General features: G+C 45.3%; 1 protein-coding gene across 1 annotated transcript in view; it reads left to right on the forward strand.

Moving 5' to 3' along the window:
• DOP1B (DOP1 leucine zipper like protein B) overlaps window positions 1-26,237 on the forward strand; it is a 604,399-nt gene that overhangs the window by 522,421 nt on the left and 55,741 nt on the right. Inside the window, exon 33 of the mRNA XM_069202530.1 lies at window positions 1,800-1,936. Coding sequence (XP_069058631.1) covers window positions 1,800-1,936 — 137 coding nt within the window. The remainder of the gene's footprint in view (window positions 1-1,799; window positions 1,937-26,237) is intronic.

Raw genomic sequence — 26,237 nt, forward strand, 5'->3', positions numbered from 1 at the left:
TTGTACATGAAAGCAATACAATTATGATACGACTACCCTTTCGAGCTAGACATTTTCATACTTTTTTTGGGTTGAAATGATGAAGAACGTGATAAAAGAAGATTGGAAGGGAATTCTTCTAGTCTCATCTTTCTTCATCTTTGGGATTATTTAAATCTTCAACTAAGGCACAATGAGTGGTATGCGGACCAACTCTCCATCAAAGTCCCATGTTGGAGCATTCTCATATCGGCAGCCGGACTATAGAGGTAACAGGAAAATGGTTCCTGCTGGAAAACTCTGCCAGTGCACCTCAGTGGTGACCCTTTCAGAATTTAGCCAGTGAACCTCCACATGGACTCCCAGTTTTGCTGGTGCATGTCCATAGGAGCTCCCATATTTTACTGCTAGGGAATGATCTGTGATCTTTCACTAACATGACAGAAAATAATTTTCATTTTATATGTGTCATTTCAAAATCACGTTGAAAATCCTTTACATTAAAAGACAGTCCTCTTCCTTTTCTCCTCCTCACAGTCATACTTTTTTGTAAAAGAGAACTCCAGAAGGTTAGTCTTGAATTAGTTTTAATCCCTGAACACCCGCTCAAGTACACAATCACATACCCTCAGCCAAACCTTTCATCACACTTGTGTGCAACTGATACAAATAGCACCTAACCTTTTTAGTGACAAGTTTAGGTCGACTTTCTCTGAAGATTGGACAACTTGCCCTCAACATGTGGTACACTGTGATGTGAGTGTGTTACATGATTTTATATTTACAGCCTGCAGCCATTAGGGCAGTAAGGTGCATGTTTTTATACACAAGGCTCTAAACGTGTTGCTACATACGTAATATTTAATAATGCCTCCCCCTTCTTGTATTTTTCTTTTATATGTCCGAAGAAATGATTTAACTATGTGTCAATTTGTTTCTTTGGAAGTCTCCTTGGAGTTGTTAAACATTACACATAAACCAGGATTTTAGTTACCCTTTTCACTGCAGCTTAAATCCACAAAACTGAAGCATGGCAGAAAGGGGAAAACACAAGACAGTTGCTCCTACAGTAAAATAGTTTTTCAATGGCACTGGTTTTATCACCACCGGCAAGTTGGCAAGTATATTATGCCTTTACAGTCTTTACCACTGTTCTCTTTTCCATCCTCTCTTCAGTGTTTAGCAAACCTCATCACTGAGGTTACTGCATGATTTAATGACTCTGGAACTATGGATGCATTGCTGGCTCTGTTTGTATCTTCCCTCCTGGAAAGTAGAAACAAAGTTTTTAATTAAGTAAAGCTAAAAAAGATGCTGTTTTTGTAGAGGGTGCATCCAGTATAAAGTTTGTGTTGTATTATGTGAAGAATGTGAGTAAACTCCTTTTAATGAAAATGAGTCATACCTAATTGGGGCATTTTCTGTTTTGTCAGCTAACGTCCAAGCCATTATCCCAAAATGGAGCAGGAAAATACATTAAACGGGTAGTTACCCCAAAATGGACTTGAGTGATGTTCAGCCTAAACACAGTTATTTTGTCTATGTTTTCAACAACTATTGCAATGAATTCGACATTTTATCAATGAGTAATACAGTCTTTTATAGTTTCACCAGAAGAAGTAGATGCAAGGTTATTGGCTCTGCTCAAATTTAAACGTGCAAGGAAAATCCAATCATTAGTTTTAATTTCAAAGAAATTCATTAAAGTTCTTGCAAATCAATTTGATTATTTTGGTATTCACTAAATATCTTATATTCATCAGAAAATGTTTTTAAAATAATTTCCGAGGTTCAAATATAGCTTTCTATGTTTTTGCTAGAGCGACTGACAGAGAATTTGCGATATGGACAGAGTTCTGTAGTTGCTGCCCAGATGTTTCTCTTGTTCCGAGTATTGTTGCTTAGGATTTCTCCACAGCACCTGACCTCACTGTGGCCAATCATGGTAACTGAACTGGTAAGCACGAACTTTCTAATAGAATTTACTAAGTGTGTTCTGATCTCTGCGTCGTATTGCTGTCTAAATTATGTTGTTACTATCGTGGAAAACAAGTAATAGCCCCTCTTTTGTCTGCTCCTACTTGAAACCAGTTTACCTGTAAGCTGGTCAACCAGTACATCTTGTCATAGTTTATTTGTTGGTTAGGATGCCTGTATTAAAAGAAATGTAAACATATTACCATTATAGATGAGTTTTCACCTGCACGTGCCCAGTCCCACTCCCAGGACAGGTCTCACAGACGATCCCCCTCATAGTCTTCTAGTAAGTACAAAAAAAAGAAAAAACATAAATAATGAAAGCAGCACAAATCCCCATCCTGCCTCTCCATTCATTGCTGAGGAGAGGTTACTAGTGTGTCACTTCTGGGTTCCCCTGAGTATGGAGACAATCGCCTAATGTGTCCTGATGCACCCGCAAATCCCCAGGCCATCAGCAGTGCGGCAGCAAGTTGAAGCCTTCATAGAGGCCACGTTGCTTTACCTGCTCCCTCTGGTGCACCTCTGTGTCCAAAATATGTGGGGCACTCCAGTTGTGTTTCCAATGGCAGGGCGTCCCTTGCCGCTAAGTGACCCAGTGAAAACAGTTTCAGGTCCAGTAGCGACTCCGGTACTGATGCCTACTCATTTGCCTACTCCCACACCAGGCTGCAACTGTTCAACATCAGTGCAGCTGTCTCCGGCACTAATAATAGGGGACAACATAATCCTGGTTCCAATGTCTAACCCCAAATTGACTAGCTGATCTCGACCGATGTAATACGAAATGACAAAAGTACAACTGGTTGTCAGATAGCTTGATTCTCCACTGGCACCTCTACTGAGGTGGTCGCACCAAGAGAGGCTCCATTATGTTGTTTATGGCTCTAATTCTAACCAAGGCATAGCAGAAATAGATGATGATCACCCCGAAGCTGGTGCCCCTACCCCCCCTACCCCTTGCACCAATATCTAAAAAATACTAAACAATAGGGATTGTGACTCCATTCTTCGAGTTGTATGGCAAACAGGGAATCATAAGTTTGAAAACCATGAAATATAAATTTTTCCTGACTATACCCACCTAGTGCAGCAAACGCAGACATCCTTCGGAGGTGTGGAACAGAAAGTGAGAGCTATGGTGCTCCATAATGTGGTGCTCTGTCTGGCCAAGCTAAAAGTTCTGGATGCTGATCCCCTCTGCCTCCTCCCCCCCCACCCCCTCACTTGCCGGGCAAGCATGAGGGAAGAGTAGGCACGGAAGACAGGCTTTCCGCTCTTCCCAACGAGGTGGTCTGCCTTGATGGAACTGGACCACTGAGGGCCAGACCATGGGGGGACCCAAATACACCCCATTGACCCTGAGTGACAGAGATCTGAACGGTCAGAAGCAAGAGCACTGGTGAAGGAGGTAACAGCCTCCAACTTGGATAGCAGCAACACCAGCCTTTTGGACGAGGTTGCGCCCTCCGAGAGTCCCTGGAACTGCAATCTACAAGACAGTTCGTCATTGCTGGGCAGAATGGGAGGTGCAAACCTTAGGCCAAGCACCATGTGATTGGAACTAAAATCAAAGTATGCTACAACCACTGGGACTCCTTCACACTGTTGGTAATGTGCCTTCAGGAGTGAGCATGAGACGGGTGCGAGATATTCGGGCTGGCCAATCCCCGTCCCCTTATACCTGTGTGTTTGAGGATGACTGTCAAGTGTGTCAGAGCAGTGCATGTATGATATTATCCTGAGAGTTGAGTGTGACTGATGACGATTGAAGGAGGCGGCAAGTTGCCGGCTGCCCCGATACTAGTAACGGACACTGGCGCGCAACCCCCTCATTAGCAATTCAGGGAATGGGAGTGTATGGATGCATGAAGAGTGACTGTGGTATGCAGGAGTTGAAATTTGTTTCAAACAATCTCCGAGTATATTGCTCTTCGGTTTCCTTTATCTTGATCGAGATTCAAAGTTGTTTTGTGTATTTATAATTACTCCAATATTGGAACTTTCATAGATTCACACGTTTGAATCCTTCCCCGTCGTCGAGATGGGAGCCCCCGGTACATCAAAACAGCAATATAGAAGCTACTGCAATGAAAAAAGGCCCAAAGGCTTTCACTTTAGTAGCCATCTTTGTCTCTATGAGTAGAAAGGACCAAAGCAAGTCCCAGCCAATCAGGCTTCCCCTCCCTCTAGAACCCTCCTGAGAGAAGCTCCATTCCCTCAGATTTTCTATCGCACTCGTGCTAGGGAGTCTCCATTGAGCTCTGCTCAGTCAAATCTCCAGAGAAGTCTATCTCTACTGTGTTTTCTTCAAAGAAAGTGGATTTCTTCAGCAAGTAAGGTGTCATCTTCTTACTTAGCCTAAAGGAATTATATTTTGTCAAAATTCGACATGTCAGGTAAGGAAAAGAAAAGTCTTTTTAGAGCCTGCAAAACCTGTGGGAAGAAAATACTTCACTTTGAAGAACCACACAAAGACTGTATTCACTGCCTCTATCCTGACCATGTAGTCAAAGACTGCAAGTTATGCAGAACCTTTTCTAACAAAACCCTCAAGGATAGAGAGGGTAGGCTACTGATTTAGCTCCATAAGTTGAAATCCAGATCAAACCCAGTGTCTGGTTCTGACAGTGAGGAGTCCTCCTCCTCATCAAGAAGGTTACAAAAAAGAGGCAGATATCAAACTCACCATTCTGAGGATCCACCTAGAAAAGCTCATAAAAAGATCAAACCCGGTGTCCTCTAAAGCTGGCAGCCCTTCCAGTTCTCCACACAGGAGTTCTGTTTCATCTAAAAGACACTCTAAGGAAGGTTCTGTCTCCTCAGAATGCAGCAAAATAGCCTTTTCAGAGCCTCCAACGCCACCTCCTGTGGTAAAACATGTCTTTAAGAAGCCATCTGAAAAATCTGCGATGACGGCAGCATTGAAAGGTGTGTTTACAGCCTCATTGTTGACTACCACAACGTCTACTGTCTCTACGGCTGCTTCCTTTTCAGTGATGTTCATATCGACGATTTCCTCGTCTACGGTGTTTGTGGTCACTTCGTCGACGATCAGTATACCCATCGCCTCTTCTCCGTCGACGATGCTGCGGGTGAGACCGTCAACGATGGTGCTACCGTCGTCGGCTTCCTCGTTGACAAGACTTTCTCCGTCGTCAGTGCTGTCTACGTCTGCGATCCCGTCTACGCTTCCGTCGATGATGACGATGCCGTCGACGATGCTGTCGACGAGAGTTAAAAGACATAAGAAGTCTGATTTACTTTCTCCACTGGTTACATCTCCAAGTAGGGTATCAGCGTTGGTACCTACACATTTTTTGGAACAGGAAGATTGGGAAGACGAGGGCCCGTTTGGGATTGCCCATAGCCCATCAAAATTACATCTGAAGTGCCAGGATCTAGAGGAGGACATACAGCATGATCCGCACTCATTTTATTCCCAACCACAGCAGTATCCCTGTCAGGAGCAGATGGTTTATTTGCCGGGATCGCTTATAGCTGACTTACAACTGATGTTGGATGACTATAGAAGGCGGTTTCCACCAGCTGGCTCGGAAGTACAGCAACCTTCTATGATACTCTCTGTGCCTCTTCCTTCTACTCCGGTTCTTCCGGGGGTCCAGCCATTGCATGTACCACCACAGACGCCAGTTTCAATCCCAACACAAGATCTGTCTTCATCTGATGATGACAGAGAGGAGGGAGAATTGCCGGATGCCATAACAGAGTAGGATGATTATCAGATTCCTACCCCGTCCTCACCCTCCCCGGTTCCAGTGGATTCCCCTCCTGGTGACATCGGGGTTTTTCACAACTTGTTGGAAAGAGCTGCAAAGAGATTTGAGCTGCCCATGCCCACGAAGCAGATGGACTGTTTCTTGTATGATTTCAAAGAGCCATTTAAAAAAAGTGTAAAGTCTATGCCAATTGTGGGCTATATTTGGGATAAGGGCATCAAGGTAATGAAGAATCCGGCGACTGTCACCCTGGTTCTGCCTCGCCTTGATAAGAAATATAAGGTCCCAGAAGACTCTCCTGCCTGCCTCACGGGCCATCCCAAACCGGACTCAGTCATTGCCCAAGCGGCACGACGTAGATCCAGAAACCCTTCTGCGCCTATCTCTACTCCACTGGACAAGGAGGGTAGAAAGCTCGATAATATTGGGAAGCGTTTTTCTTTGATGGCTTCGCTTATGATAAGAGCTTCTAATTCTTTGACTATCATAGGCAGATATGATAGACAGCTATGGGCGGACATTGCTCCCTATCTAGATCAGCTGCTAGAGGACCCTAAATTGGAAGAGGGTGAGAGGTCTTCTGCTGAAGTTATAGTCTGGGCGACTTCGTTTAGGCCTGAGGTTCAAAACAAAATTCTGGACCTTCCTTTAGATGGTGAAGCCCTATTTGGGAAGCACATTGATGATGTGCTTCAGTCAATAAAAACGGATACTGATACAGCCGGGTCCCTTGGCACGTTGCAGTTTAAAAGACAGCCCTTTCAGGAATCTAGAAGTCAGGGGTATTTATCATATAGAGGAGGCTTCCAACAATATAGGTACTCCCTCTGTCTCTGCGGCTTCTCAGTTCTTTCCTTCCCAGTGCCAACAGAGACTGCCTCTGTAAGTGGCTTATTCGAGACCTTCACAGAGAGGAAAAACTGAAAGACAAGCGAAGGACACAGGACACAGACAATGACTTTCTGTTGTCTCCGGCTGCGAACCTTCCCTTGGATACAAAACTAGGGGGAAGGATTTCTCTTTATTTTCACAATTGGCAAAAGATAACATCAGACCAATGGGTCTTAAATCTCATTCAATTTAGCCATATTTTGGAATTCTTACAGTACCCTCCTACAAGACCTCCCCTCCCTCGAAGGGTAAAGCACTTGCACTTACTCAAGCAGGAAGTCAAGTCGATCCTCCTCAAGGGAGCTATAGAGAGAGTTCCACATCAGGACAAAAGAAAGGGATACTACTTTCACTTCTTCCTGGTTCAAAAGAAGTGGAAGAGTTGGCACCCAATCCTAGACCTCAGGGATCTCAATACTTATCTCAAGAAACAATCGTTCCGTATGATCACCCTAACAGACATCCTGTCCCTTCTCAACCCGGGAGATTACATGTCCACCCTCAATTTGCAGGATGCATATTTCCATATCCCTATACACCCTTCCCACAGGAAATACCTCAGATTTGTAGTAGCCGGAGACCATTTCCAGTTCAAAGTGTTACCCTTTGGTCTGAAATCGGCCCCCAGAATCTTTACCAAGTGCTTGGCTCTATTAGAAGCTTTCCTCAGAAGGCAGAACCATCAAGTCTTCCTGTATCTGGACGATTGGCTGGTCAAGGCCAAGTCTCAGGCACTGAAGTCCACATGCGCCTGCATCGAGCTGTTCACGAGCCTAGGCATATTAGTCAACCGCGACAAGTCAGCCTTCCAGCCCTTAAGAAGGAGGACATTTCTAGGGGCGATATTGGACACTTCCACCAACAATGCAACTCCTACAGAGGAGAGACGGAGAAAGCTCATATCCCTCGCGAGGTGCTTACGAAAAAGAAAGTATGTTTCAGTTTCCCCCTTCAAGTCCCTGTTAGGGATGATGTCCTCCTGCATTCCACTGGTACCATTCTGTTTTCTCAGAATGAGGCCCCTACAGGAGCAGCTAGACCTTCAGTGGACGCAGTCCAGGGGATCTTTCGACGATGTCATCAGAATAACGAAGCCCATGATATCACCTCTAACTTGGTGGACTCAGGAGTCTCACTTATTGAGGGGACTTTCTTTTCTCTCCCAACAAGCTCCATGGGTAATTACTACAGACGCTTCTCTCAAGGGTTGCAGTGCCTTCCTCCAGCACCTACGAGTCAGGGGCAAATGGAAACCACATCAGAAGGTTTTTCACATCAATTACCTCGAATTGAAAGCGGTTTGATTAGCGCTTTGCGCTTTTCTTCCAAAAATAAAAAGTTCATCAGTACTCATTCGGACGGACAACACTACAACAATGCATTATATCAACTAACAGGGAGGAACCAGGTCTCTGCTCTTATCGAGAGAATCTCAGCGCATTTGGGAATGGTCTATCAGCCAGCAGATAAACCTTCGAGCGGAACATGTCCCAGGCGTACAGAACATCATAGGGGATTCTCTTAGCAGGTCTCAAATGTCCAACCACGAATGGGAGCTGGATCAAGGAGTGTTGAATCAAGTCTTCTCCCTATGGGGAAAACCAAACCTGGATCTCTTTGCCACCCCGCAGAATGTGAAATGCCAATTCTTTGCAAGTCGGAATCACCATTAGTGTTCTTGGTGGAATGCGTTTTCCATTGAATGGTCAGGAATTTATGCTTACGCTTTTCCTCCCATTCACCTAATACCGTGGGTTCTGGTGAAGATCAAGATCAAACGCTGCAAGCTCCTTCTGATTGGTCCAGCATGGCCTGGAAAGTTTTGGTATACAGAGCTCCATCTCCTCTCACAGAACCACAGCATCACTTTACCAGTGATGCCGTCCCTGCTAACAATGAGCGAGGCCCAAATTCTCCACCCGGATCCGGCTTCACTTCACTTGACAGCCTGGCTCCTGAACACCATAAATTTGCACATCTAGATATACCTTCGGATTGTAGAATCATCATCGTCAGGGCTGCAGCTGAGAGTACCAGCAGATGTTATCATCTGAAGAGGATGAGGTTTTGCTTACGGTGTACACAAGCTCAGGTGCATCCTTTCTATTCATCGCCACAGCAAATACTGCGTTATCTTCTCCTTCTGGCCAGATCGGGTTTGCCTATTTCCTCGATTAAAGTCCACTTAGCAGCGATTTCCCGCTATAGGCGTGCAGATAACGTACCTCCTTTGTGGTCCGCAAGGGTCATAAAGCTGTTTCTCAAGGGACTGTTCAGGTCTTTCCCTCCAGTCAGGCCGCCTCCTCCATTGTGGCGGCTTAATTTGGTCTTGTCTCAATTAATGAAACCACCATTTGAGGCAATTCACAAAGCAGATTTGAAATTTCTATCCTGGAAGGTCTCCCTCCTTCTCGCTCTTACCTCAGCCAGAAGAGTGAGCGAAATTCAAGCATTCACTATCCAAGACCCTTTCTTGCAGTTCAAGAGAGACAAGGTAATTTTACGGACAAACCCAAAATTTATACCTAAAGTCCCTTCGGATTTCCATATTAACCAGTCGGTGGGACTGAAGTCATATTTCCCAAATACATCTACGCCAGTGGAGCAAGCTCTGCATTCATTGGATGTTCAGAGGTGCCTAAAATTTTCAGTCTTGATAGAACTAAGCAATTTAGACAATTGAACCAGCTCCGCGTAAAGGCCGAGCATTGTCCAAGCAGGGGATTGCAAGGTGGATAGCCTCTGCGATTAACTATTGTCATACAGCATCAGGAAAACCCTTACAGAATCCAGCGCATGCACATTCAACAAGTAAAATGGCTGCATCCGTGGCGCTTTTTGCAGGAGGGCCCATCCAGGACCTCTGCAGGGCAGCCACGTGGAAGTCAACGCATACATTTGCGAAACATTACTGTTTAGAAGAAACTCAGCAGGGTGATGTGGCAGTAGGACAAGCGGTTTTACAACATCTATTCCAGTAACTGTGAGCTGTTGCTTTATTCCTTTTTTCCCACCAGCCCAGTATACTTTGCGCATATTGTATAGCAGTGTTTCTTCCTTTGAGGTTGTGATATTTCTTAATTTTCTGATCAAGGTGCTGTTCTTTTTTTTTTTTAATCTTCTTTTTATTGACATTTTATAATACAGTACAAGCATACTTAATCAAGAAACATCTTAGACTATTCCATACAGCTCTATTTCCTTTGTCTTTTGTCCTCGCTGGAGTAGTGTTACATTGTGCACCAGGAATACTCTATCTTGAGGGACATTTATCATCATGCAAGGTCGTAAGTATAGCCAGCTCGTACCATACATGAAATAGAATAAAAAATTGACATTAAACAAGTTAACATATAACAAACCATCCGTCTCTAGACAAATTAAGAGTAGCTAAGAGAAGTCGGTGGTTGCTTGTCCCCTTCTCTGGACTATGTGGGGTCCTCCCTAGTCTCCCCCTCGTCTCAGACTCCGGTTCCTATATGTGGAAGAGGTGCAAGGCCCTTAGTTTGGGGCTACAAGCCGTGAGGGGAAGTCCCCTGGAGAGGAACCTGACCAGGGGGTCCCATATGTAATCAAAACTGCTGCGTGTACCCTCCCCTTTATCAACCAGATGCTCCATGGCAAGGCTTTTCCATAATCGTGAGAGCCACAGAGTTATAGGCGGTGGGTCCGCTTTTTTCCAGAAAGAAGCTAGCGTTGTCTTCGCCACCCCCAAAGCCAGCCACATGATAGCCCGGTCCCCGTATGTTTAGTGCTGTAATTCTTGGGCTCGAAGGCCCAGGAGAGCATGTTCCATCGTGGTCGGGATGGGATATCCCAGCATCTCTTTCAAATGAGAGAGAATTTCATTCCAATAGGGGCGGATCGATGGGCAGTCCCACCATATGTGTTTAAAGTCTCCCACCATGCCACAGCCCCTCCAGCATCTATCTGATACCTGGGGATATAGCTTCTTAAGTTTCTCAGGATACAGGTACCAATTATAGAGTAACTTATAGTGGGCCTCTCTAGCTGTCATGGAGCGGTTGTGCTTGTGTATATCGTGGTAAAGATAGCGCCATTTCTCCTCCTCCACCGAGCCACCCAAGGTTTTCTCCCAAAAAGGGATGTGTCGAGGGGTTGGTGCTGTTTGTGCTGTAGCTAATATGGAGTATAGTGTTGAAATACTGCCTTTTGTCACTCCTCCCCTTTGCACAAATCTCTCTACTGGTAGAAGCTGCTTCCTTTATATGTGGCTGTGTGACCCAATGCACTAGCTGTGTATAATGGTAATGTTCGGATTGTGGGAGTTGGAAATCCCTACAGCAATTATTGAAGGTCCTAAGTTGGTTTCCATGGTATAGGTCTGCAATGCATAAGCAGCCCCCTTCTCTCCATCGATCAAATGGTCCCGGTAGTTCCCCTGGTGGGAATGCTTTGTTAAGGTGGATAGGTGTGTGTGGTGAGGGAAAGGACGTAAGCCCATGGAGTTTAGTAACTTTGTCCCACACTCTGAGGGTGGTGGCTGTGGGTGTGCTAAGGAATGCGTTTGGTGGTCGTGCCCCCTTGGGTTTCCATGGAATATCCCACAAGGTCTTGCCTGTCACCGCTCTGTCCATGTGCAGCCAAATCTTATCTGACTCTCGGAGGGACCACTCAGCTAGTACGCGCAGTTGTGCTGCTCTATAATATAGCAGGAGATCTGGGAGCGCCAACCCTCCCCTCTCTCTGGGGCGTGTCAGTATCTTGTATGAGACTCTAGCTCTAGTACTCTGCCAAATACATTTAGTGAAAAGTGTTCGAGTCTCCGCAAAGAAATCTGACGGGATCTCAACGGGTAGGTTCTGAAAGAGGTATAATAATCGTGGGAGCACCGTCATTTTAATACTATTGATGCGCCCTAGCCAGGATATCCATAACAGGGACCACCTCTTGAAATCGTCTCGTAGAGACCTAATCAAAGAGGGGTAGTTTGCTCTAAACAACCCAGCCACCTGGGGAGCAATCCGAATGCCTAAGTAAGTAATATCTTTCTTGGCCCAGGTAAATGGGGTCATGGAGGCTATCTGGGTCATCATACCCTCGGGCAGTGTCAGACTTAGGAGATAGGACTTCCCCGTGTTCACCTTGAACCCCGCAACTTGTTCAAACCGAGACAATTCTTCTTTTATGGCTGAGAGGAAGTATGAGGCTCAGTGACAAATAATAAAATATCGTCTGCGAATAGGGAAATCTTATGTGAGTCTGCACCAAATGTAATGCCTGGGAACTCTGCGCATCCCCTCACCGCGTAGCCAAGGGCTCAACACTGAGCGTAAAGAGCAGAGTGGAAAGGGGGCATCCCTGCCTCGTGCCTCGGGATAGATCGAAGAATTCAGAAGCTACCCCATTGACCACCACTCGGGATCTGGGGCAGGCATAGTTGCTCATCACCATGGAAATAAATTGTTCCCCAAATCCAAACCTTCTCATGGTTGCTACTAGAAAGGACCACTCAACCCTGTCAAACGCCTTCTCAGCGTCTAAAGCCAATAAGAGTGCCAGGACCTTTTTCTTTTGTACCTTTTCCATTAAGTGTATGACACGCCTTAAGTTGTCATGAGTCTGTCGACCTTTATGGCGTTGATGGCTGCCTGTACTTCCTCCGCTGTAAAGGGTGCCTCTAGCATGTCGTTCGTCTCCTGGGAGACCTGTGGTAGGTGGACTGAGCGTAAGTAGGTCTCTTGGGCGTGGGCAGGTGGGTGGTCCGATTGATAAAGACTCTCATAGAATCGTCTAAATGCCCTCGGTTTTCCCTCTTCAGTGAAGTGTTCCCCGTGCCCGTCTTTGACCTGCTCAATGTAGTCGCAAGCTTGTTGGACTCGCAGCTGTCTAGCTAAGGGGGTGCCTATTTTATTGCCCTTATCGTAGTGGGCTTTTCGCAATCTCAATAGTGTAATCTCTGCCCTATTTGTATAGATAGCCTGTAATTTCGGGTAATCACCCCTGGAAAGTACCAGCTCCTGGATGGTTTGCGTGCTAGTGACCAATTTAAACCTACCACCACTGGAGCGTGGTCTGAAATGACAATTGGATTAATAGCTACTGTCGTAAGGATCTGTCGCAGTGGTTTGCTCAAGAACACATAGTCGATCCTTGAGTATGAGCGATGAGTGTGTGAAAAGAAGGTGTAATCCCTCTCCAGGGGATTCATGGCCCTCCAGGAGTCAAACAGCCCCAGATGGCGAAAGGAGGCTTTCACTGATTTGGCAAAGGCACTCGTTTGTGATCTCTGTGGGTGCGTTGTGTCTAATGTTGAGTCCCACACCAGGTTGAAGTCCCCCATCAGGACAACTTCGCCCTCCGCAAAGCCCTCTAGCTCGCTCAGGAATTGTAACAGATATTGGGTTTGACCACTGTTAGGGGTATAGACAGTAGCTATCGTACAGAGTTTCCCATCCAGGCTGCTTTTCAACATCAGAAATCGTCCCTCCTTATCTTTCTTGGACCCTGTTTCCTTAAAGTGGACTGACCTGCTAAATAGTAACGCCACCCCACAGTGTTTTGTGGGAGCTGATGCTAGGGCAATTTGAGAATAGTGTTTGTGACGAAGACGGTGTCCCTCCCCCCTCTTCAAATGTGTTTCTTGTAGGGCCACTATGTCATACCTATGCTCCTCAAGGTATTTTTTCAATTTTGACAGTTTATTGGGGGAGTTGAGGCCCTTCACGTTCCTTGTTAGTAGTACCAGCATTATCTCTGTGTTGCATCAATGTTCTCGCCCAGACTCCCAGTAAAATCTCCAGTGCCCCTCTCTATCAGCTGTGACGCTTTCCCCTGACTCCTTGCACCGTGACACGGATGGTAAACATTAAACAACTTGAACAAACATTTTCTAAAAGAAATACAGACATTATCCTGGCAGCACCCAACCGTCAAGTGTATTACAGTCTTCATGTCGTGGACAGGATCCTATTCCGTCTCATCTCTTCCCCCAGGCCCAATCACACCCACGGGCATCTCAAAGGCTGGGGCCCCGGACCCCCAGTGCTTAGCAGAGATAAAGTATGCTCGGGTAACAAGCAACACCAGGATCCGGGGCGAGTAGATCCGCTCCACCCCCTCCCGACAAGGGGGGGAACCTCCCCCGTCTCCATAGAACAACCGGGGGGCCCCCGTCGTGGCCGCTCCCCGTCCGAGTCGGTACCGGCTTACCGCATGGCTTCATTTTCTAGGGATCTTTCTACCTCTCCTCTGTTGTTTCCATTGGTCTGCCGAAACGGGGGGGGGGCATCTCCTCCTTGCCCCTCTCCCGCCTCACAGTCGGTAGCACCCCTCTCTCCTCTAGTATCTAGGCCCAGTGCTGCGGCTGCCGCATCCACCGTTGAGAAATGGCACGCTTTATTATGGAGTTCAAACGCTACTCCAAAGGGGAAGGTCCATCGATATTTTATCTTCTTCTCTCTCAGCGCCTCCGTCACTGGTCGGAACTGTTGACGTTGGGCTAAAGTTGCTGGCTCTATATCCTGGAAGAGTGAGCATTGCGCACCTTGGAAGGAGATGGGGTCCTGGTGTCTCGTCCTTAGAAGTATCCGTTCCTTCACTTTAAATGAGCTTAATTTAGCAAGAACATCTCTTGGTCTCCTCCCGTCGCCCAGTATTTTGCTGCCCACAAGGTGCACTCGTTCCACTTGTATCTCCGCTTGCTCCTCTCCCAGTAGTGAGGAAAACAGCCCCACCACAAAGACCTCTAGGTCGGGCCCCTCTGCTCCCTCCTCCAGGCCTCTCACCCGTATGTTATCTCGGCGTGCGCGATTTTCCAAGTCCTCGCACTTCATTATGGTGAGGTGTAGTTGCGATTTTACATTTGTGAGATCAGTCTCCACTGGGACCATTTTCTGTTGTATGTTCTGTATGTGCGTTTCCAAGTCCAGTGTGCGGGCCCCAACTGAGTCCACGTCTGTTTGGAGGGCGACTAGCCTCCCATTGACATCCGTCTGGAAGGCCTCTAGTATTGCTCTGATATCTGTTGTGAGCTCTTCACGCAACTCGGTTTTAAAGGCACGGAGAGAGGGCAAGAAGTCCTCCTTTGTAAGCGCCATCTCCTCACCCTGCGTCTGGTCAGCACTCTCCACTCTAGCCGGCGTGAAATAGCTGGAGACCCGATTGGCCTGGATTTTGCGTCGTGGCATATGAAACTGTTAAGGGCCCGGCCCCGGTGTTAACATGGGGGTCTCGCCCTCTTCTCAGCTTTTACACTCCTTCACTGCAGGGGCCCCCCTCTGGGTCTTCGCCCTTCCGTCGCGCCACACCTCTGGGGGCGGGGGGACAGGGATGTCCCCCTCTCCCCTGTTCCAAAGCTATGTCTTCTCTCCTCGGTGGGCTCACTCCCTCCGTTGTGGGCCTGCCCTCAGTGACAACGACCTGCCCGTCGGGGCCTGTATTCGCCTCTGCAAACTTTAGTCTCTCTGAGTTTCTTGGAGAAGAGGCTTTACCGCTCAGAGCTTCTCAATATGGCCTCCAATAGTCTTCCTCTGACCCCAAAATGCACAGCTTCGCCATCTCAGCCAAGAGAATATTTCAGGTGTTAATTATCATCATCCGTCTGGGGGGAACCCTCCTGTTGTCGCTTTATATCTTCTAGCGGGTGGGGGGCCTCCGCATGCTACAGCCGCTTCTCTCAAACTGGGCCTCCCCGGTCGCGCCTCCCCGCATGTAGAAGGGGATGCCTTTCCCCTGCTCACCTCGCCCTTGTCGCGGTCGGGTGTGGTCCTTTCCCCACGGCCCACCGCCGCTCATCTGTGTCTCTGGCGTCGGGGGCGTCGCTCTCCCCCGTCCTCAGGTCTCGCGCCGCCAGTCCTCCACCTCGGGGCAACGGCCCCTCTCCAGCACCAGCCGTGTTCCGCTCGTCCAGCATGGGTCCGCAGATCCGCGTCTCACCACGGGGCCCGCACGCGGAGCCCCGCCGGGCGTCGCCCCTTTCTCCAGCGGGAATCTCGCCGGGTATCACCTCTCCCAGGGACCCGCGGCTGATCCCCGACTCGGGGGGCGGCCATCAGCACCTCTCCACCGCCTCACTGCATCGGGCCCAGGGGAAACTAGACGGAGCCGACGGAGCTCACGTCCGATCGGCCATGTTGGTTGGCCCGCCCCTCGGTGCTGTTCTTATATCATGTTTATTGCTAGGGTTCTATCTCTCCTGCATGATCTTTTTTTTTTTTTCTTCTTCAGTGATTGTGTTTATATATGTATGTTCTATGACAATAGCTATATATATAAATAAATACATGTATGTGTTTGGATATATACTATACAATGTGCTTCATTACTTCTTGCTCTGATTCAAGTGAATCTATGAAAGTTCCAATACTGGAGTAAGAAAATTAGTTACTTACCTGTAACTGTAGTTCTCCAGTATTGGAATCTTTCATAGATTCACATGTGACCCTCCCTCCTCCCCTGGGAAGCTCACCGTTACCTGTCTTCTTCAGATACTCTGGCACTCGTGCTTGGGAAAATTCAGATTTTCCTAGCTTTAGTGAAGGAAAGTCCAGATTTTATTAAAGACACAGAGGTGAGTATTATGCTTCCTTTTCTTGCTTTAATCTTAACAGCAGCCAAGATGAACAATATTACAACAAGAACTACATATCCCATGAATCAGAGAAACAAGATGTCACACTTAAAGTCATAAAGAAATAACCAATAGCAAGCCTGCAACCCCAATAACTATCTTAACTGTGAGCAACAAGCCCTCTTTTCTTGAAAAGAGCATGTCAAGAGAAACGAAACAATGGAATAATAACCAATACAATGGAAAATGCCATCAATAGCGTAAAAAAGTATTTCGCAAAGTCCAGAGCTGAAGGGGAAACTGAATTCGGCTGGTCCACATAACGACAGGAAGGCAAAAACCGATCTCCATGAAGAGTAACAGATGCAGAGACTTCCTGAGGAAGAAACTTGGTGGTAGAACGAACATCCTCATGACTAAGCGAGTGGTGCAGGGGAAGCCGGCACTGAAATAGAAATGGGAGGGTTAAGAAAAGCGGTGGGATAATACTCGCCTCCGTGTCTTTAATAAAATCTAGACTTTCCTTCACTAAAGCTAGGAAAAACTGAATTTTAAGCATGTCAATAACAGAATCGGCAACAGTAGAAATTGGTTTACAATAAAAAGTTCTAAAAGTGGAAACATTAGACCAGTCTGCCAATCTAATAATGTCCTCCAAACGAGCACTGGCCCAGAGGGCCTTAGAAGCCATAGCACCTCTGGCGAAATGAGCCCCAAAGGAACTGGTATCAATACCCGCGCGGGTCATAACCCACTTAACCAAACGAGCAAGGGTAGGGGAAGAGACGGGTTTATGAGGTTTGAAAAAGGAAATCAGCAACTGGGAGAGGAGGACGTTCTTAAATCCGCAGTTTTTGCTATGTAAACTTTTAAACAGTTACCAACACAGAGTTTAGGATGTGAAGGAAAGTACGGGTAGTGAACCATGGAAATATTTGTTTTTGTTCTTTTATGAATTCTGAAAGGCACATTAGTAGGAGAGAACTGGACAGAGGATACATCTAAAGCTCTAACATCGTAAGCACGTTTCGAAGAAACCAAGAATAGCAACATTGTTAACTTTGCCAAAAGGCATTTCAGAGAAAGAAGTTCGTCATTGTGCCAAGAATTATACAAATTCAAAACCAAATTCACATCCCATAAATGATTAAATCTAGAAGCGGAGGTTTGGAAAATCTTACTCCCTTCAAGAGACGACACACCAAAGGATATTCACTGACAGGTTTCCCATCTACTTGAATATGCTTGGCAGAAATGGCAGATCTATAGGTATTCACTGTTCTATATGCCTTACCCTGGGAGGCTAGAGAGGCTAAAAAATGAATGGCTAAAGTGACACCGGTTGAAAAGGGATTTGAATTCCTGTCCAAGCACCAGCTACTCCAGACCAACCAGGCGGACTTGTAAGGCTTAGCCGTTCCCGGGGCCCAAGAGTGGCAGATATACTGGGCAGCCTCCTCAAAAATTCCGGGGGTTCTCCAGGCTGACACGAAATCTTCCATGCCACCAGAGTTAAAGTATGATCGAGAATCATATCTTGAGGACGACCCTCCGGATCGAGAAGGAGCTTGGGAAAGGTTGGGATCAGAACTGGAAAATCGATTGACAACTCCAGAACCAAAGGGAACCAAGGCTGGGTTTGCCAAAAGGTAGTTACTAGCACCAGGGAAGCTCGTTGACAATGACCCTGGGCCAAGACTCTGGATATCATCATTAAAGGAGGGAAAGCATAATTGAGATGGAGAGACCAATCCTGGAGAAAAGCCTTTGTAGCAAGAGCTTGAGGATCCGGTCCCCAACTGTAAAATTTGGGAAGGTGAGAATTCAAGCGAGAAGCGAACAGATCCACCGTCATGACACCAAATTTCTTTTTTTTTCTTTATTAAAGTTTTTATTAAGGAAGATTGTAAGACGATACAGAATATATATAAGCATATTTCAACATTCCACTTCACATCAAATAATTACACGATGTATATATGGATGCGTACAATCTGCTGATTATATTGATTGATAGGTGAGAGGATGATAACATAGAAGAGTGAGGAGTGGATGAGTATGACACCGAATTTCGAAGAAAGTTTGTTGACTACGGAAGGGTGAAGACGACAATCGCTGGAATCTTTTAGATGCTGAGAACACCAATCCGCTATGGTATTCAGTTTGCCTGGAAGATATTGCGCTCTAACCGACAATTTTCGAAGAAGGCAAAACTCCTAAAAGCTTTTGGCTAGATCCGCAAGATGTTTTGATTTCGTCTTCCAAGATGATTGATGTATTTTACAGCGGAAATATTGTCCATCTTTAAAACAATAGAGCAACTTACCTTGTCCTCTGCGAAAGTCTTCAATGCAAAGGAGCCTGCAAGCATCTCAATTGATGTGCAGTGCAGACTCCTTCCCTGACCATATGCCCCCAGTCGAGACGTTGCCACATCTTGCGCGCCAACCTGTCCGACTTGCATCGGATTCTAATAGTAGATCTGGGGCCGAAGAGAAAATTGCTCTTCCGTTCCATGCTTCCAAATGATCGAGCCACCACTGTAACTCTGCTCGAGAGTCCTGGTCCAACTGAATTATATCCGATTAACGAAGACCTTTGCGAAGATGTTGAATCTTCAACCTCTGAAGGGCCCTGTAGTGTAATGGACCTGGAAATATGGCCTGAATAGAAGAGGCCAGGAGACCTACAATTCTTGCCAGCGATCGAAGAGAGAGAACGGAAAGATTGAGGACTTGCCGAAGTTCGTGTTTTATACGACTCACTTTTTGTAGGGGAAGAGACGGGGATGTTCTTTTGGAATCTGTAAGAAATCCCAGGAATTCCACTTGAGTTGAGGGAGCAAGAGAATACTTTTCCATATTTACTAGAAAACCTAGGGAATACAAAAGATGAAGGCATATGTGCAAATAACCTAACAGGGTGTCCTTGTTCTGAGCCATAATGAGAAAATCGTCTAGATAAATGATCAGTCTTATTCCCTGAGCTCTTAGATGAGCTACCACCGGTTTAATCACCTTTGTGAAACACTAAGGAGCAGAAGCGAGGCCGAAAGAAAGAGCTGTGAACTGAAAGGTCGAGCTTTCCCACTGAAATTGCAGGAATCTTCTGTAAAAAGTATGGACAGGAATCGCAAAATAAGCGTCCTGGAGATCTAGACGAACAAACCAATCGCCTTCCATCAAAAGGTCTCTGAGATGGAGAATAGTCTCCATTTTGAAATTATTTTGAACTACATAGTTGTTGAACAATTTCAGATTTATCACTGGACGAAACTTTTTGTTTTTCTTTTGGACCAGAAAAATGGTACTGAGAAACCCCGAGGGGTGAAAGCGTGTTTCCTCTATTACGTTCTTTGAAATCAAAGAATGAATCTCCAGATTGATTAAGTGGGTTTGTTCCTGGGAAAACCTCAGAGGGGGAGGAGGACGAGTCTGGCAGGGAACTTGATAAAGGTCTATGCAATACCCTTGAATGGTTTGAAGAACCCATGGATCCGCAGTAATTTGGTACCAGTTTGAAAGAAAATGTGCCAATCGACCTCCCACAGGAAGAGGGCCAATATTTAAATTTCTTACCTGAGACCTGTCCTCCTCTTTGACGGTAACCTCTGCTCCTGAACCCTCTCCCTCTTTGAGGGTAGAACTGAGGTCTGTATTCAGGGGAGTAGAAAGAGGAGCCTCTGAGGGAACTGCCACCATGGGAGGCGTAGCAGGCAGTAAATCGGCTCCTCCCTTTACCGGCCCTGCCAAAAACCCTGGCGTTGAAAATCTTCTTTAATGAGAACTGAGACTTATCCAAAGTCGCGAAGGTAGAAACGTATTTACTCAGTTCTTTTATAAAAGAGTCCCCAAAAAGAAGACCATTGGCTTGCTGACCTTCCTCTCTGGAAGCAAGGCTGCCCAACTTAGGATCCATTTTTAGCAAAATACTTTTACGCCTCTCCTGGGAGATAGCGGTGTTCGCATTGTCCAAAATGCATACTGCCCGTTGGTCCCAGTTAGATAGGGTAGCTGGGTCAATTTGTGAGCCTTCCAACCTAGCCTCCTCTGCCAAATCAAGAATTCTGGTCAGAGGACCCACCAAATTTAAACGCCTGAGCGGCAAATGGACCAAGCCCTATCGACCCCTTTTTTAGGGTCTTTACCATATTTGGAGAAAAACAACACCATATTAGGGTCAATAACGGGAGTAGAAGTGATGTTATGAGGAAGGGAGGGGCGGGGACATTCGGAACAAAGTTTATTTCTTGTGGATTTGTCCAAAGAATGTCTTAAATGAAGTGAAATATAATCCGCCACTTGTTCAGACGAGAACCATTCAGTGGAATTCGGATGGTGTATTAAAGTGGGATCAAACATCGGTTCCCCCAATCCATCAAGAACAGTAAAATCATTTGTATTAACAGAAAGATCAGGATCAGAAAGATATATTTTTCACCTTTTCTCTAGAGACTCTTGCCAGAGGTCATCAAAACCCTGGGTATCATCGTCATCCCCATCATCGAACTCCATGTCATCATCTGTGTCCCTCAACTGTGTAATATTAAAATGAGAGGGACCCTTTTCCACCGTATGAACCTCCTTACGGGGGAAGGACCAGAAAGTTGGGGACAATCTTCAGCGGCAGACACAACTTGTACTTTGAGAAGAGTACGCTTCTTCCCTTTATTCGCCTCAGAAACTTTAGAATTTTGGGAAGCCAATTTTTTAAAGGATATTTCCAATTTTTTTGACATCTGCAACATGGACGCTGACTCAGCCTGTTGAACAGAATCTTGAATAAAAGTATTCAAGTTGACGCGAAAATCCTGAATGTCAACATCATTAGAAACTTCAGAAGTATTCTTAAACACCCTTAAATGTCCAGATAATTACAAGGTACAGGAAAGCTCACAAATCGAAAAAAGTAGGTGAAAGGTAAAAATAAAATGCTACACTAAAATTTAACCCAGTAAAGAAAGGGTTAAAATATGTTTTAGGCAATGAGCGTGGGCAAGGGGAGTGTAAAAGGATGAGAGTTACTCCCCTAACACCAAAAAAGGCTAAACAAGGCGGGACACACCCACAGACTCCGCCCGAAACAGGAAACTGAAGTCTGGGCAGAACGTGAGGCAAACGCGGTGCCGAACCGCCGCTTGAATGAAAAAATGCCCCTTGGAAAACACGAAGAAAACACTGAGAAGACGCTCTATGAGCAATGTGTCAAACTGGGGCCAGGGCAGGTGATTGTTTAGTGCCGATCTCAGAGTTATTGTCCGTAATAGTGCTGCTAGCATATTGTTTCTGTAATCCAGTGCACTATTGTCATCTGCCTGGCACACCAACTGAAACACGCGATTACTGTAATCAGGCATCCGGGGATCAAACCTAGCTTCAAAGGTCATTGCTGACTTCGAGAATGAAATGAATGCTAATTATACAAATCAACACAACATTGTAAATAGCCGAATTAATGCTTGTGCTTTTAACTAATCATAGACGCCTACATAAATAATCTGCTGACCTTGCAGTTGGCTATATGTAGAGCCTGTTATATACAGAGATAAAAAAGGCGTGAAACTACATAATGTAAATAACACAACTACTATTGTCAAAGCAAGTTTTTTCTCCTTGTTTCTTCCGTTGTGGTGATCAAACCAGCACGGTGAGAGTTAAATAGGCGTTTGTTTAGTGTAGCCATGCGGCCTCCATCTGTTGACTTCAGTTGAGCAAGACAGACCTAGATCAGTCACAATCCGTAAAACCTGCCTCACTCCTCACGCCCCACCGTCCACACATGCAACAACATCCTCCATCCCACAAGAATGACAGGAAGAGCACGTCTCCTGAGGTGACTACTGGAGAAGAGGCTCAAACCCGAAATTAATGGTCTCCCTCACCCTTCCTGCAAAGAAAGCTGGCTGTGGTGGTATAGAGTATTTGTTCCACAGCAAGGGTTGGGCATGCTTCAGGCCGCCTTGGCGCCTGAAAACAGGTCTGTGTGTGACCAATTAATCACACCACTTCTTATCAATAAGAGTGATACACTGGCAGGCCATAAGGGGGCACATTATGTTTTGGTGAGTAACAATAATACATAGTAGTATGGTGTACAGCAGGAGGGGGGAGTAAGGTGAGCAAGAAAAGTAATACCAGGCCAGACGGATTGCAGACACGTGTATTCCTAGAGAGTGCAGTTATAAAAGTTTTTTCAAAAAGTACCTTGCTAAGCATGTGGTCAGTGGAAGGGCACAGGGCAAAAGTCAGTAAGCAGTGGAGAAGCAGGAGTACTTGGTCTGACTGAATGCACGGCAAAGGAGAGAGCAGGAAGTGAAAGTAGATGACGTGGGCTAACCAGAAGCACTTAAGTAAGAGTGACGTTGGACTAAGCCAATGGTAAGTTAAGGTAAGTAAGAGGTGGGTTCTAAACCCCTTTTAAGATTTTTTTTTATCCACAAAACATTTGGTAAGCAGAGCGTGCAAGCAGGTGAAACCTAAAAAGGAGATTAGTAGAACAAGGAGCTAAATGGATGGTATAGGGCAAAGAGAGAATGGAAGGCAATAGTGCAGGGAAGTGGGGAGGTAGTTGTTTTAGACCAGGGTTTTGAGAGGGGACAAAGGTGACCATCCAACTGAGAGCAGAATAAAGAAGAGAGTAAAAGTTGGCTAGAGTTGTTTGAGGGTTTAGACCCAAAGGAAGAGAGGAATACAACTTAGAGGGGGGAAGAGAGAAACCATGAGGTTTAGACTGGGCACAAGACTGGGAATCAGACCAATGGCAGAAAGTTTAGACAGAGCAAGAGAAAGGAAACAGGTTGAGTAGGGAATTTGAAAATGCCAGAGTGCTAAGACAGCAAACAGGAGAAGGAATGGTCTTAGATACAGGTTTATGTGGCTGGTGAGGTAAGTATGGGAGGTTTGGTTGTTGTTGCTTTGTGATTGCTGCTAGAATGCACACAACATAAGTACACTTTCACTTTGTTCTACTGCCTCTCTGGAGAGGTTTGCAACATTAGCTCTTTCTGAGTTTCGCAGCTTCTACCAGGACTTTTTTCCATTAAGTCTTTTCACTTGTTTTGCATGTAGTTACTTTCCAGAAGAAAAACAAACTTCATTCCTGACTGCCTGGGGTAAAATCCTTAGCTATGTGGTGCCATTTTACGCTTTGCTCACTGTAAAGATGTACCTCTTACAGAGAGTCAGGGGGAAGAGAAGGCCAACTCAACACAAAGGAAAAACTGATAGGCTCAGAGAGGCATTTATGGCCTGAAAGTTATAGTATTGCCATTGTGCAGCAATAGGGGGCCTCACCAACCTTTCAACACATTTACATTACCATGTTCGCTTTCCAGTGTCCACTTTTAAGAAGCCCATTTCTGTGCACTGCATAAACGCACTATCCAGCCATACATTCACTTTTAGTTTCTTAATCCCCCATTTACATTTGAGGTAACCATTCCTCATAGCTGCCTTATCTCGGCATGCAGTGCACCAGGCTGTTGTGAGAGTGTGGCCTATCAGCTGACAAACAAGAGTGCTGAGCCTCTAAACTTGACTCACCGTCGCTTAAACACTTTGGGTGATCTGGGGCAAGTGTTTTATTTTCCTGGTCCACAATTACTCAATCTTGCAAGATTGATAGCGCTTAAATAAAGACCACTTCTGTTCCATTTTTTAAGTGCTACCTAAAAAAGAAGTAGGTTGCTAGACAACACATGAGCACTGTGTTTAACCAGAACGTTAATAGGGGTTTGCAGGGGGTAGTGGAAACGAAAAGAGCTTACAGAGACTTGCTTGTGCTGCAGCGCCATGGAATCCTAGCTATTGTTTACAGTGAATAGTGGAGTCTGCGCTAGAGGATGATGGACAGGTTTGAGGGGATGCCATCAGTGAACGACTTGGGTATCAGCAGAGGTTAATATCAATCAATAATATTAAACTCCAATCAATAACCACACCAGTTTATTAAGAATTCATAGATTTTTTTCCCTGTATTAACAATACTGATTTCACGAAAATATCTCTCAAACACAAATGATAAGCATATAAGATGAATAGCGGTTGATTAAAGTGTCTTATATATCTCAATTTGATCCAGACAGTTAAACAAATTATCTCCAAAAGAATCACACTTATTAATAATACAAAATCCGGTAATAATGGCAAAGTATATATTAGTTCAGCATCAAATGATTTCAAAGTAAGTCATGAGCATTTCAAATTGGTTCCCTCTCTAACCGCAAATTAGCATTAACATGTTGAGCTTCATGTGAAAAGAATTTAGTAACACAAATTTGGAAAAAAACTCTTTTATCTCAGTTAATGATAGAAATATACTATTAATATGCAGCAATTAAGTCATAAGTTGCAGCTGGTACCTAGAAAGCAAAAGAGACACATATTACATCACAATTACGTACATTACCAATAATAAAAGTAGAAACAGCAAGTAGCTTGCTTCAGCCACGGTACATCATCAGTTATGTCGTCAGACATTTTGGGCCTAACGACAGCTAGACCCACTCAGCCAATAAGTCTTCAACCATCAGAGTTGAACCTCATCTGCTCTAGTCTGCTCTCCAAAACTCTAACAAAATCCTCCCCTAGAGAATTCTACCAAGAATTCTGCCAAGTTGTTATACTAAATCCGAATAAGCTTATGATTGGTCAATCTATGAGGTGGTTTCATTTCAGCCAATCAACAACTAAATTGATGACCTAAAACACAACAAATCTACCCTAACTATAACATTTTCTTCAAAAATAACATTTCCTCTTCCGTCTCGTCTGTAGCTCCATTGTTTCATCGCCTCTCAAATATCTTGTCTCAGGAAGAAACTTTTACTGTTTCAACTCACTTCCATCCTCGAGGAAAGACCAGATATTAGTAACATTCTCAAACAATAGGACATTTCAACTTATGCAATGTTTGGTTAAAACATGACCTTGTAAGACATAATGCAGCAACCCACTAGAGGTAGCTGTGAGCACATCTACACAAACTTCAAAGACAGTTTTATGTAAGTTTTTGAATTAGGGAAAATAATCACAGTTCCAGTTAGAATTTTGCTCATCTAAGAACCAAACAAAAACCGAACATTTTCAAAAGTCACTCGTTTTGCATGTTAATTCATTACACATTTTAGTATAAAAATAATTAATAAACATATTACAAAATTCACACTCTCACACTTGTTATTGCTTTAAATTTGACAAAAATGTGGATTAGTGGAACACCTGGGGACGCGCCTCTTTTTAGTGAGACCAGAGCTATAGGCCCTGTGAGGGACTGAGGTCGCATTACATACCGGATTGTAACGGATGCCTTTTTGTCCTGGCTATTAAAAGAAATCACCCTTACTAGCGCTCCAGTGCTGCTTTAAAGTCATGATGCCTGGTGCTGCCCAGAATAGCATATGAAGCCCCCCTTGGTTTCAAGTGCAGGATTTTGGTGACATCGTATCACTGAAATTAAGGCTTTGACTTTTAGTTTGTGGTAAATATGTCACCTCAAACCTGTGTGCAAACTCTTATGTGTCCCTTCTGTTTTCTTTTTCTGGCCTCACATTTCCAGATGCTGGTGAAGGGACAATGCAGAGCACCAAATTGTCTGGATAGAAGACACTTGTAAACAGCACCACCCGATGAGCTACAAGGGCAAGAAAAGAGCATAGTGCAGACATTAGGGGTTCATGGAAAGAAATACATGCAGTGGGGCTGTAGGTTGCATAAGATCCCCACAGGGAAAGTAAGGTGCTTTAATGTAGACTTGGCTGAGACATAAAAGGCCCAGGGGAGCGGCACAAAGGCTGCACAAGAGGCCCAGTATGGCGGGTGGGACATTAAGCATGGAGGGAAAGCAGAGTGCGATGGGAGGAGCGCAAGATGCAAATGACAAAATAAATCAAGTTAAGTTTAATGCAAGCCTTGGATGCGAGAAGACTGGAGGGACCTGGGTTCAGCGAGGCCCAAGGGTGGAGCAAAGAACTCTTCAGCTAGTTTAATTGCAGACACCTGATTAGTCTGTTTAAATACCAACCTTGCCCCAGTGGGCCTCTGAAGTGAGTTACAAAGTGCACGCTGGTTACGGAAGTCCTGCACATTATATCATATTACCCCAAGTGGGTTGCTGGAGCC

Source organism: Pleurodeles waltl, chromosome 8 (assembly GCF_031143425.1).
Source record: "Pleurodeles waltl isolate 20211129_DDA chromosome 8, aPleWal1.hap1.20221129, whole genome shotgun sequence".
Taxonomy (NCBI): Eukaryota; Metazoa; Chordata; class Amphibia; order Caudata; family Salamandridae; genus Pleurodeles; species Pleurodeles waltl.